The sequence below is a fragment of the Bombina bombina genome, chromosome 7 (assembly GCF_027579735.1).
Source record: "Bombina bombina isolate aBomBom1 chromosome 7, aBomBom1.pri, whole genome shotgun sequence".
In the NCBI taxonomy this organism is placed as follows: domain Eukaryota; kingdom Metazoa; phylum Chordata; class Amphibia; order Anura; family Bombinatoridae; genus Bombina; species Bombina bombina.
The window spans coordinates 333,309,219-333,324,022 of NC_069505.1; the positions used below are offsets into that span (position 1 = coordinate 333,309,219).

At 34.0% G+C, this 14,804-nt stretch overlaps 1 protein-coding gene across 7 annotated transcripts in view; it reads right to left on the reverse strand.

The window, feature by feature from the left end:
- The window catches only part of CADPS (calcium dependent secretion activator), a 943,138-nt gene that overhangs the window by 173,360 nt on the left and 754,974 nt on the right, over positions 1 to 14,804 (reverse strand). For all 7 annotated transcript variants that reach the window (XM_053720994.1, XM_053720992.1, XM_053720993.1 and 4 more), the window contains one exon: positions 12,758 to 12,913. In XM_053720994.1, the coding sequence (XP_053576969.1) occupies positions 12,758 to 12,913 (156 nt within the window). The remainder of the gene's footprint in view (positions 1 to 12,757; positions 12,914 to 14,804) is intronic.

Below are 14,804 nucleotides of genomic sequence, written 5' to 3' on the forward strand. Positions count from 1 at the left end.
AAATTCAACTAAAAACAGGGGATTCCATTTATGAAGTTGCATCTTCAGAGCCCCAGTGGTCTTAAGGCTGCTGTGACTTAAAGGGACAGTCTAGTCAAAATTAAACTTTCATAAATCAGATAGGGCATGCAATTTTAAATAACTTTCCAATTTACTTTTATCATACAATTTGATTTGTTCTCTTTGTATTCTTTGCTAAAAGCTAAACCTAGTTAGGCTCATATGCTAATTTCTAAGTTCTGGAAGGCCACCTCTTATCTCAGTGCATTTAGACAATTTTTCACAGTTAGACAGAACTAGTTCATGTGTGCCATATAGATACAATTGTATTCACTCACGTGGAGTTATTTCTGAGTCAGCTCTGATTGGCTACAACTGAAATAAGGGGACAAGAGTGGCTGAATTGCAAGTCTGTCAAAACAACTGAAATAAGGGGGCAAGATTGGCTAAAATTCAAGGCTGTCAAAACAACTGAAATAAAGGGTCAGTCTGCAGAGGTTTAAACACAAGGTAATCACAGAGGTAAAAAGTATATTAATATAAACATGTTGGTTAATTGAAGCTGGGGAATGTGTAAGAAAAGGGATTATCTATCTTTTTAAACAATAACAATTCTGGAGTAGACTGTCGCTTTAACCTCACATGTACCAGACATATCATGCTAGTAGATAGATAGATAGGTAGATAACACATAGAAAGATAAATATATAGATAGATAGATGTTAGATAGATATTTAGCATGATAGGCAGATAGATATATAGATAAATAGATATATAGCTGATAGACAGGGCCATCTTTAATATTGACTGGACCCTGGGCAAACATTTTCTTGCCCCCCCCCATGCATTTTCGCTCTCCACCCCAACATCTCAAAAAACAACTAAATCATTTTTTTTAATTTTTTTATTATTAGCCCAGCAGTGGATCATCCACTGCTGGGCTAATCATTTTAAAAAAAAAATGAAATAAATTGCAATATGTGAAACTGGACCTAAGTAGTACTAATAAGTAAATAAATATATAAATTCCTCCGCTGTGGATTAAAGGGACACTGAACCCAAATTTTTTCTTTCATGATTCAGATAGAGCATTCAATTTTAAGCAACGTTCAAATTTACTACTATTATCAATTTTTCTTCTTTCTCTTGGTATCTTTATTCGAAAAAGCATGATTCTTAGTTCAGCACCCTGGATAGTGCTTGCTGATTGGTAGCTGCATTTAGCCACCAATCAGAAAGAGCTATCCAGGTGCTGAACCAAAGATGGGCCGGCTCATAAGCTTTCATTCCTGCTTTTTCAAATAAAGATAACAAGAGAACGAAGGAAAATTGATAATAGGAGTCAATTAGAAAGTAGCTTAAAATTGCCTGCTCTATCTGAACCATGAAAGAAAAAAAAATGGGTTCAGTATCTCTTTAATTTAATGCTTTTAAATGTGATTCTGGTGTGAGGTTAGCTGGTTAAAGAGATTTAGGGCAGCCAACAGGAGCAAAGCAAGGTAAAGACTGAGAAGCAGTGATGTGCAGTCACTAGAGGCAGGTGAGGCAGTGCTTCACCTCTCATATGGGCAAAAATATATATTTTTTTATGGGCTTTAAAAAAATAAAATAAAAAAATTGCAATTTTTTTCCCCAGCATTTTTTTTCTTCACAGATACATGTTTTGCAATGGAGAGGCACAAGCAGGTCTGCCCACCATTACACAACATGCTGCGCCATCTACTGGATGACAGTGGTTAAGATCATTGGATGGCCCATTAACTGCTTATTTGAGGCAGCCCTATTTGGGCTGACCCAATCCAGTGAGAGGTATTAGTAAGTGGAACTTAGGGTTGGGGCTGGATGTTAAATCATATAAAACAAAACAAAAACGGAAAAAAACTACTTTCATTCATTTTGTTGCTGTGCTGTGAAGCTGCCAGCTTTTGCTACAGTGAAAAAGAGAGTTCTGTACTTCCCCTCTAAGTGCAGTGGAATGTTCCACTGTCATTTCCTTAATACAGACAGAGGCAGAGCAGGAAGAGATTCAGTCAATAAGCAGTGTTTAAGACACATCTTTGAAGTAAGTTCTACAACCTTAGATTTCACTGAAAGGGATTCTGTTAGTGAAAATTATAATTTAATGAATGTGGTTTAGTGTTTTTTTTACTCTTTTACAGCAGGGTCGTTTTTGTATTTTGTTTCCTCAACCTTTACACCCACTAACTTAACAGCTTGCCTTCACTTTCTGAACTCTCTGTAGCTCTGCTGTTTTATTACTTAAAAATGCAGTGGTCTCTCTCCCTCCCCCCTTGTGTGTGTGTCTCTCTCTCTCTCTCTCTCTCTCTCTCTCTCTCTCTCTCTCTCTCTCTCTCTCTCTCTCTATCTATCTATATCTATCTATCCATCTCTCTCCTCATGTGTTGTTCTCCCCATGGTCTCTCTGTCTCTCTTCCTCCCCCTCTGACTCTCTCATCCCTTATGTGTCTCTCTAACCCTCTGTGTTTGATTGTGTCTCTTTCTTTTTCTCTAACCCTCTGTGTGTGATTGTGTGTGTCTCTCTCTTTCTCTCTCTCTCTCTCTAACCCTCTGTGTGTCTCTCTCTCTCTTTCTCTCTCTCTCTAACCCTCTGTGTGTGTCTCTCTCTCTTTTTTTCTCTCTCTCTCTCTCTCTAACCCTCTGTGTGTGTCTCTCTCTCTCTCTCTCTCTCTTTCTCTCTCTCTCTCTAACCCTCTGTGTGTGTCTCTCTCTCTTTTTCTATCTCTCTCTCTAACCCTCTGTGTGTCTCTCTCTCCCTCTCTCTAACCCTCTGTATGTCTCTCTTTCTCTCTTTCTTTCGCTCTCTCTAACCCTCTGCGTGTGTGTCTCTCTCTCTCTCTAACCCTCTGTGTGTGTCTTTCTCTTTCTCTCTCTAACCCTCTGTGTATGTGTTTCTGTCTACCTTTTATTTATTTAATTAATGAATTGTTAGTGCCATCTGATGGTGTGGCTTTATTTAAAGGGGTAGGGTCAAGCGCCCCACCATCTTTAAATTTCACCAGCCGCCACTGGATCAAGACATTTTTATATTTACTGAATAATGAAAGATTCTATAAGCATAATTTGCAGCATTAAAGTAAAAAGTATGTTTTAAACATATATTTTAATGGGCATGGATTTCTAGATCTCATAATCAAAGCAAGCATTTTGTTATCTGGCAAGTGTTTCTGTTACAATCCTTTAGACTAAAATCAGATGTTTACTAAGTTGACCAGTTTTCCAAGACACCATTTAAAGGGACATGAAACCCATATGTTTTCTTTCATGATTTAGAAAGAACATGCAATTTAAATAACTTTCCAATTTACATCTAAGATCTAATTGTCTTCATTCTTTTGATATCCTTTGTTGAAAATCATATCTAAATATGCTCAGTAGCTGCTGATTGGTGGCTGCACATAGATACCTCATGTGATTGGCTCACCCATGTGCATTGCTATTTCTTCAACAAAGGATATCTAAAGAATGAAGGCGTATCCAAGCCACTGCCTCACCAGCCTCTGACGTCACTGCACGTCACTGCTGAGAAGGAAGCATGGAGGTGCAGACAAATATAAGTTTACTGACTGGAACAGCAGAACTACTATGGGAAGCTGTAAAATCTGAGACAGAGAGAAAAAAAACTATAAAAATAAACCTTACCTTAATGTGTGAAGTATCAGCATGACACTATACATCAGCCACAGCAGCACATGTCAATTCTTTGCTAGGAACAAGTTCCCTCTCACCCTGCACTAGAAAATGCTGCATGGGGGAGGGGCATGTGTGCACTCACTTATTCTTCCCACTGAAACCTTTCTACAAAGCACTGTTCCCCTAACAAACTTCTGTTAGTTGATCTTAGGGCCACAGCAGAAAGAGCAGGGCTAAGGGGACCAGCAGACTGGATGCTGTCTGCCCAAGGCTGTATGGATACAGTGTGAGATGAGTCACACAGCCTCAAGACTGAAGAGAGCAGTGTGTGCAGCTGCACAGATGCTCAAATCCTCACGTGCCTGCCACTCCAGCTTTCTGCTGCATGCGCCTACAGTCAGCCCTACCCAGAAACAATCCCCACCACCAGAGCAGTAACCTGGTAACAGTGGTAACCCCTGTAGGACCTTTTCTGATGCAGTGGGATTGGCTGGATGCCGAGTTAGGGATTAGCATTCAATGCTGCACAGTGCACATCTAAAACAGCACATGGCACTAGCTTGGCATCTCACATGACACTGGCATGGTCTGGCACAGTTTCTCACAAATAAATATAAGCAGAGAACTTTTGACTGTGACAGTATTAGGGCTGACTGTGTGTGTGTGTCCCATATCACATGACATCAGCAGTCTGACATGAACCAAAAAAAAATATATATATTTTTTTTTTTTAGGACTCTTGGGCCCATCAACAAAGACAGGGCCCTGGGCAGCTGCCCCTTTTGCCCTGTGTTAAAGACGGCCCTGCTGATAGATATTTAATATGATAGATAGATGGATAGATATGTAGATAGATAGATAGATAGATAACTGATAGATATTTAACATAATGGATAGATAGATAAAAGAAAAATAGATCAATATATAAGTAGCTAGATAGATAACAGATACATAAATAGATAGATAGATAGATAGATAATAGACAAATAACAGATATATAGATATATAGATAGATAACATATAAATAGATATATCAATAGATAGATAGAGATAGATAGATAGATAGATAGATAGATAGATAGATAGATAGATAGATAGATAGATAGATAGATATATAGCTGATAGATATTTAACATGATAGATAGATAGATAGATATGTAGATAGATAGATTAGTTTATTTTTTATATCCATATTTTGTCTTCTCTTTAAAGCAATAATGATAAAAAAATGTAAGATAATTGTTTTCTTTTCTTTTAGATTATGCATTAAAATGAGTTGCATTATAAGGCTGACGACTGCCTGACTTGATTAATTTCAATTAGGCTCCAACTGGTTTGTTTGCCTCCTTCTTCTTTAATGCCAATAATAATCATGTAAGTCTTCAAATATTCTTAGCAAATCAGATTCATTATTCGCCTCAAGAAATCGTTGAAAATGTGTGGCAGAAAAAGAAGCCTGTAGTGTCTGCATACTTTTACATATTTTGAAATAAATTAGATAATTGCATTTTAAAAGGAGTAATTTTAACACATTGAAATTTCAAAATGTCTTATTACTGTGACGTTTACATTTAATTTTTGGAAGTCTTTTTCCGATCAGCCAATATACTATATATATATATATATATATATATATATATATATATATATATATATATATATATATATATATATATATATATATATATATATATATATATAAAAAAAAATATATATATATATATATATATATATATATGTGTGTATATATACATACAGTATATATATAAAAAGAGATAGATAGATATAGAATATATACATAAAAATACATATAAATATATATATATATATATATATATATATATATATATATATATATATATATATATATATATATATATATATCCATAATCAGCATGCACAGATTTATATATATATACAGTATATATATATATATATATATATATATATATATATATATATATATATATATATATATATATATATATATATATATATATATATATATAAGATGCACTGCATATTGCAGTATGCAGTGATACCTTTTTTATTGGACTAACATAATATTTCAAAGACAAGCTTTCGAGAGTTTTCCTCCCTTCCTCAGGTATGACAGACCTGAGGAAGGGAGGAAAACTCTCGAAAGCTTGTCTTTGAAATATTATGTTAGTCCAATAAAAAAGGTATCACTGCATACTGAAATACTCTCGCCTAGATTTAGAGTTTTGTCGGTAAAGACCCGCGGTGCTAATGCTGCTTTTTTTCCAGCGCACCCTTAAGACAACGCTGGTATTTAGAGTTGTCTGAATGGCTGCGTTAGCCTCAGAAAAGGGAGCGGTGAGCATAATTTAGTTTCACTTCAACCCTCAATACCAGCGTTGCCTATGGTAGCGGTAAGATGGAAAAACGTGCTTTTGCACGATATCCCCATAGGAAACAATGGGGCTGAGCTGACTGAAAAAAAAACTAACACCTGCAAAAAAGCAGCGTTCAGCTCCTAACGCAGCCCCATTGTTTCCTATGGGGAAACACTGTCTACGTCTACACCTAACACCCTAACATGAACCCCGAGTCTAAACACCCCTAACCTTACAGTTATTAACCCCTAATCTGCCACTCCCGCTATCGCAGACACCTACATTATACTATTAAACCCTAATCTGCCACTCTGGACACCGCCGCAACCTACATTATAGCCATGAACCCCTAATCTACTGCTCCTAACATCGCCAACACCTAGATTATATTTATTACCCCCTTATCTGCCCCCCCCCAACGTCCCGCCACCTACCTACACTTATTAACCCCTAATCTGCCGACCGGACCTCGCCGCCACTATAATAAATGTATTAACCCCTAAACCGCTGCACTCCCGCCTCGCAAACACTATAATAAATTGTATTAACCCCTAATCTGCCCTCCCTAACATCGCCGCCACCTTCCTACAAATATTAACCCCCAATCTGCCACCCCCAACGTCACGCTACTATAATAAAGTTATTAACCCCTAAACCTAAGTCTAACCCTAACCCTAACACCCCCCTAACTTAAATATAATTTAAATTAATCTAAATAAATTTACTATAATTAAATAAATTATTCCTATTTAAAACTAAATACTTACCTATAAAATAAACCCTAATATAGCTACAATATAACTAATAGTTACATTGTAGCTATTTTAGGATTTATATTTATTTTACAGGCAACTTTGTATTTATTTTAACTAGGTACAATAGCTATGAAATAGTTAATAACTATTTAATAGCTACCTAGTTAAAATAATTACAAAATTACCTGTAAAATAAATCCTAACCAAAATTACAAATACACCTAAGTTACAAATACACCTAAAACTACACTATCAATAAATTAATTTAATAAATTACCTACAATTAGCCAATCGGATTGACCTCGCATTCTATTGGCTGATCAGAACAGCCAATAGAATGTGAGGTCAATCCGATTGGCTGACTGGATCAGCCAATCGGATTGAACTCCAATCTGATTGACTGATTGAATCAGCCAATCAGATTTTTCTTACCTTAATTCCGATTGGCTGATAGAATCCTATCAGCCAATCGGAATTCAAGGGACGCCATCTTGGATGACGTCCCTTAAAGGAACCGTCATTCGTCATTAGTCCGTCGGTTGAAGAAGATGGCTCCGCTCCGGATGGATGAAGATAGGAGACCCCGCTTGGATGAAGACTTCTACCGGATGGAGGACCTCTTCTTGCTCCGCTTGGATGAAGAATTCAGCTCGGCTGGGTGAAGACGACTCAAGGTAGGGAGATCTTCAGGGGGTTAGTGTTAGGTTTATTTAAGGGGGGGTTGGGTGGGTTAGAGTAGGGGTATGTGGGTGGTGGGTTTTAATGTTGGGGGGGTTGTATTTTTATTTACAGGTAAAAAAGCTGATTACTTTGGGGTAATGCCCCGCAAAAAGCCCTTTTAAGGGCTGATAAAAGAGCTGATTACTTTTGTAATTTAGAATAGGGTTGGGCATTTTATTATTTTGGGGACTTTTTATTTTATTAGGGGGCTTAGATTAGGTGTAATTAGTTTAAACTTCTTGTAAAAAATTTATTTTCTGTAATTTAGTGTTTTTTTTTGTATTATAGATTAGTTTATTTAATTGTATTTTCGTTTAGCTAATTGTAGGTAATTTATTTAATTAATTTATTGATAGTGTAGTGTTAGGTGTACTTGTAACTTAGGTTAGGATTTATTTTACAGGTAATTTTGTAATTATTTTAACTAGGTAGCTATTAAATAGTTATTAACTATTTAATAGCTATTGTACCTAGTTAAAATAAATACTAAATTGCCTGTAAAATAAATATAAATCCTAATATAGCTACAATGTAACTATTAGTTATATTGTAGCTATATTAGGGTTTATTTTATGGGTAAGTATTTAGTTTTAAATAGGAATAATTTATTTAAATTATAGTAAATTTATTTAGATTAATTTAAATTATATTTAAGTTAGGGGGGTGTTAGGGTTAGGGTTAGACTTAGGTTTAGGGGTTAATAACTTTATTATAGTAGCGGCGACATTGGGGGCGGCAGATTAGGGGTTAATAAGTGTAGGTAGGTGGCGGTGACGTTGGGGGGGGGGGCAGATTAGGGGGTAAAAAATATAATATAGGTGTCGGCGATGTTAAGGACAGCAGATTAGGGGTTCATAGCTATAATGTAGGTTGCGGCGGTGTCCTGAGTGGCAGATTAGAGGTTAAAAAAGATTTATTATAGGGTTTGTGATGTGGGGGGCCTTTGTTTAGGCGTTCATAAGTAGTTTATGGGTGTTAGTGTACTTTATAGCACAGTAGTTAAGAGCTTTTTGTTCCCGCATTAGCCCATAAAGCTCTTAACTACTGACTTTTTTTTGACGGTAGGAGTCTTGTCGTAGAGGCTCTACCGCTCACTTCTTCCAAGACTTGTAATACCAGCATTAGGCAAATCCCATTGAAAAGATAGGATACACAATTGACGTAAGGGGATCTGCGGTAGCCTCGAGTCGCGGAAAGAAAGTGAGCGGTAGACCCTTTCCTGCCTGACTCTAAATACCAGCAGGCGGTAAAAAGCAGCGTTAGCCCCTTAACGCTGCTTTTGACGGCTAACGCCAAACTCTAAATCTAGGCGTCTGTTATTTGAGCACCTTATCTACTGGACTAATATGGCTAATCTAATCTTCACTATATATATATATATATATATAAATATATATATATATATATATATATAAAGAAAATACAAATCCTTCTGTAAGATGCACAAGCGATGCCTTTAATATCTAATTTATAGTGAATACAATTGCAAGGTTTCAAGACACTGAGGTCCCTTCATAAGGCATTCTTTTTTACAAATAAAGTTCAGTCAGAGGGGTTGATTTATGAAGCAGCGGATGCTGTTTGCGACTCACTTCGCTTCAGGTCCGCCTGAAGCGGAAGTTAAGAAGCAGCGGTCCTAAGACCGCTGCTCCTTAACTCGTCCACCTTCTCTGAGGTGGAGTACAGCAATCAGCCCGATTGGATATGATCAGGTTGATTGAGACCCCCTGCTAGCGGCCGATTGACCGCAAATCTGCAGGGAGCGGCATTGCACCAGTAGTTCACCAAAACATACAATACACAGTACATATATATATACACACATATATATATATACACACACACACACACACACATATATATATATATATATATATATATATATGTGTATATATATATATATATATAAAGAAAATGTTATTTATATATATATATATATATATATATATATATATATATATATATATATATATATATATATATATATATATATATATATATATATATATATATATATATTATATATATATATTTATATAACATAACATTTTCTTAATGAGCAGATAAATGCCTCTAAGGGGTAACAGCACAATTTCTTCAGCCATTTAAGAGATAAGTGAGAAATTAAACAAGATTGCTTTTGGCCATTTTAATATTTAGATGGCTAATTACTGAACATTATACTTAGATGCAAAAAGTTACAAAATATAACTCTATAAAAGTATATCACCAAGTATAACCACATATATTAAATGGCTACATAAATGTAATCAGTTCAGAGATTTCTATTCTATTTCTATCCTATCTACTTTATTTGTATTATACATTCTCAATTAGCCTTTTGTGTGATATAGTTTGATGTCTGTCACAAGCTATGCAGTTGTGTGGTTGATGATTGAGTCAGGAGGGTAGCATACTCATTATTGTCACCAGTTTGGTTTTAATTTTTACCCTAAGGAACCCTTACAAAGACACAATTAAAAACTAAATTTTCAAAAAACAAAGGATGAAATTTAACACAAATGTTAACTTGTGTTAAATATTATACTTTATTATATACTTAATAGCCAGCCACAATTTCTGTTTGAATAGATAACCATAAGGTTTGGGTTTTATGTAAGTCTGGGTTAAATGGACATTAAACACATTAAGGTTAGATTACAAGTGGAGCACTAAATTACTGTGTTCCCACAAATAGGCAAATTAGAACCCAGGACATACTTGAACCCAGGACATACTTGAAAACGAGAGAAATCTCAATGTATCCTTCCTGGTAAAATATTTTATAAATAAATACATTTGACCATTGGCAGAGCGCAATAATTAACCAGCCATTACAACTGAGCAGCTGCCTGTGGGTGCTAGTGAGCACCCAGAGCTGTGAGTTTTGCAGTGTTATAGGATGTGTACCCAGCATGGTGTGAGAGTGCACTCCATTTCCATGTTTTGTATGTGTCTATGGAAATTACAAAGGGCCTTTGTCTCCCTTGTTTGTATCTCAGTGTGTTTGGTTGAAGGCGTGCATTGTGTGACTGTAGGTTATGAACCTAGGGATGGAAGAGACCTTGACGTGGTTCTGGTTCTATCACAATTTCACCAAATGCTGTAACTAACTCTTCCATATATATATGTGTGTGTGTATATTTTTATATATATATATATATATATATATATATATATATATATATATATATATATATATATATATATATATATATATATATATATACATATATACAAAACTTATTACTTGCTTTTAAATTTTCTGTAGTCTATTTTATTTGGATAGAATACTATCAGTAGAAGAGAAAAAAAACAAGTTTGTAAAAACCATAATAGGTTTATGCCATATATTTGTGATATCTTTTTTAAGGTTTTTCATAATAGACTTGTACAAAGAATAACAGCCTTCAAATTTTATTTTATAAGAGTTCACTTAACGTTTTGATACACACCTATACGTAAAGGACCATTAAATACAGTTGCATTGAATAATTAACAAGTGCATAATAAAAGACAATGTAATAACACTCTGAATTTCAAATAAGCAGTAGATTTTTTTTCTGACACATGTATTTCTTTCCCCATTTGCCGCCCTGTTTCATGTGACAGCCATCAGCCAATCACAGACTATTATACCCTATGAACTTGTGCACATGTTCAATAGGAACTAGTGCCTTAGAAAGTGTGTATATAAACTGTAGACTGTGGATGTAAACTGGAAAGTTTCTTAAAAGTGCATAATCTATCTAAATTATGAATGTTTATTATCTACTTTAAAACAAATTCAACATATTTTTATAATAGTATCCTAAGTACCTAAGTGAATGTAGCCACCAATCAGCAAGCACTACCCAGGTGCTGAACCAAAAATGGGCCAGCTCCTTAGCTTACATTCCTGCTTTCCAAATAAAGATACCAAGAGAATGTAGAAAAATTGATAACTGGAGTAAATTAGAAAGTTGCTTAAAATTGCCTGCTCTATCTGAATTATGGAAGAAAAAAAAATTGGGTTTCATATTCCTTTAACAATGTTGGGGATAAAACGGTTACCCAGTGTTTTATTATTTATTTATAATAAAACAAAACTGTCTCCTTGCCACAATTACACTTAAAGGGACACAATACTCATATGCTAAATCACTTGAAACTGATGCAGTATAACTGTAAAAAGCTGACAGGAAAATAACACCTGAGCATCTCTCTGTAAAAAAGGAAGATATTTTACCTCACAATTTCCTCAGCTCAGCAGAGTAAATTCTGTGTAAAAAGTTATAATTCAGCTGCTGCTCAGCTGCAGGTAAAAAAAAAAAAAAAAAAATGAAGAAATGAACAGCAGCCAATCAGCATCAACAGTGCTGAGGTCATGAACTCTTTTACTTTGATCTCATGAGATTTGACTTAACTCTCATGAGATTTCATAGTAAACTTCCTTAAACTGAATAAGGAAATAAGATGAGTGTGCACAAAGCTCGCTCCTTTGCCTGTCCTGGGACAGACATACTGATTTGCTGCTTAGAAGTCCTTTACAATGAGATGTGGCTACTGAGGAACTTTTGAGGTAAAATATCTTTCTTTTTTACATAGAGATGTTCAGGTGATATTTTCTAGTCAGCTTCTTACAACTATGCTGCATCATTTTCAAGTGTTTCAACATTTGGGTATTATGGCCCTTTAGGTCACCAATTGAGATTTTCTTTTTTTGTGGATTTTATTATTATTATTTTTATTTAAAGTTTATTGTTTATTTTTGGCGGAGTCGGTAATGGTACGATGGGATTGATTAACGCTTAGATATCATCCTAATACCTAGATTCATACTTTGGCTAGCAATTCTATTTTGAATACATTTGTTGTTAATAATGGTAAAATTATATTAGATTTTTGACAAAATATACAGGAGTTTGCATTGCTATTTCTGAATTAAATTAATTCACAATTTGTTAAGTGTTCCTATAAATTTTCTATTTTAAAGATTAAAAATACATGTAAGAAGCATACTGCGTTTTATTTTCTACACATTGCCCACTATCATTAATGAAGTTCATTGCGAAAACAATTGTAATAAAAGAAAGAAAAACAACCATGTACAATCAAGTTAACCCCCCCCCACAAAAAAAGGAACATGTGCGTTTAAAATTATATTGATTTTTCTTTTAAAGATGAATAAAATTATTATTTTTTATTTTAAATATTTATAAACATTGATATTCATGATTATGTGGTAACCAACATTTTAGTGGAAAGACACAATACATCTCATCGTCATCATACCTTTTGACACAGGATTCAATCATATCACTAGCCATGAGCTTAAGGCGTTGTTCAAGGTGCTTTCCAAATTCTTCCTCGGGCCAGTGAAGGTCCCGAATAAATGTTTGCAAGGCATCAAGTTTCCAAAATAAATCTTCTGAAGTGGCTGATCCATTACTAATAGAAGAACACGAGAAAATAGTTTGTCAGTAAAACAAATTTTAAAAGCCTGATGTGGAGAGCGTTTGAGGAGAGCATACTCCTTTTAACATTCAAAATTAATTGTGTTCTCCATCATCAGGTATTGTAATTCCTAATATTTTATTTCCTAGTCTAACTTGCTTTCTGAGCAGAGGACACAACAAATAAAATCAGACAAAAACTAGAACGTTTGTATGTTAAAAAGGTCCTTAATTAATAACCACATGGATGTATGTAATTATTGAAATTAAGGATACAAACTGGGGAAAACAAGCCATAATTGTTAATAACTACACTTCAATATGCAGTTATTAAAAATCAGACATCCATGCACTTTTTTTTTTTTTCAGAATCTGCTTTCGAGGATTTTAGATCAACTAAGTAGAAGTGCTAACAAGTGGTTGGCGAGGACATCATTTCACTTGAGAACAGCTGTAAAAAAGTTAAACTTAGATGCTACTAAATTGGGTTAAAATATGGCAGCCTTAACTTGGTACCATATTTTAATATAGTACCCCCATACAATATTATTAAAAATACTTTATGCTCGCTAAACAAATAAATCACTTACAAAAGCTGATTATAGCTGTGTCATGCAGTTACCTCACGTACATATTTAAAATATTTATTTAAACTCTAGTAATATATTTATGAAATTACTATTCTTTCATACTTCAAGACATATTTTTTCATCTCTAGCCCTCTTCTACGTTAATGAATGGTGAGATCCACTTCTAGGTGTTAAAATCCTTCCTCGCATACCACTAATGCTAACACGGTAATCTGAAAGATGCTTAGCACACCATGCAATACCACTTCTTCTGACATCGTCTATAGAAACAATTTATAAAGTGTGTGTTTCTCATATGACAGATGCCAGTTGCATTGAGTTAATGCTGCGGAGCAAAACATAAAATGCACACAGGGCTACTGCAGGGTGAAAAATAAATAAATAAAAATACCAACATGCTAAGAATCTTGAGATCCTGTTTTAACAAAATATATGGTTTAGGAAGAAATATTTCTATAGTGAAAGATATATCTGGCAAGGGAAAATATATTTTATAATGAAAAGAGAAGGGCGGAAAGATATGGAATCATATACATTGGTTTTATGACAATAAATATTTTAGTTTGAAAATATCTACAAATGGGAAAAGATCCTTAAAACATATTTTCACCAAACCAAAGCTTGAATGTTTTGTATTCTGGACATTAGAACTACACGTTGGAAGTGTATCAGCTTAGGTTTTAAATAACAAAATACAATTATTTTTATATCCATTGGACTTGAGACTCTTCTGAATTTTTTATGGTTTCATTTCTTAAATTGAACATTATTTTGTTTTGAATAAAAACATTTTCAGAGAGCTACTGATTATTAATTTACCTATATTTTATAACATTACAATTTTTTGATAGGTGTAGTCATACACCAAAGTTTTGATTCATATCTCTTCAAAACCAATATTACAGATCATGCACATGTAAGGGATAAAAGCTTTCAAATATTTGCTGCCTAATCTACACTTTCTTACATACAGTTATCAAAGCATGAATATGATTTTTATTTACTTATATAAAGTATGTGTAAGAGATCTCTTCCATCAAAAAATGAACAAAATAAAATTATTTTCAATGGCATATATAAATATGAAGGGTACATTTAATTTAGTTTATTTGTTTTAATTTTTAATTTACCTTTTAATTCAACATTTTTTATTTATTTATTTTATTTTGCCCAAACATTTTTTATATAAATAATTTTAAAAACATGATTAATTAGTTTATTTTTTAATCCTTTACTCTTTTTCACAAATTACATTTAGGAAAAAAATCTCTTATTTAAGTGTCACAAATATTTGAA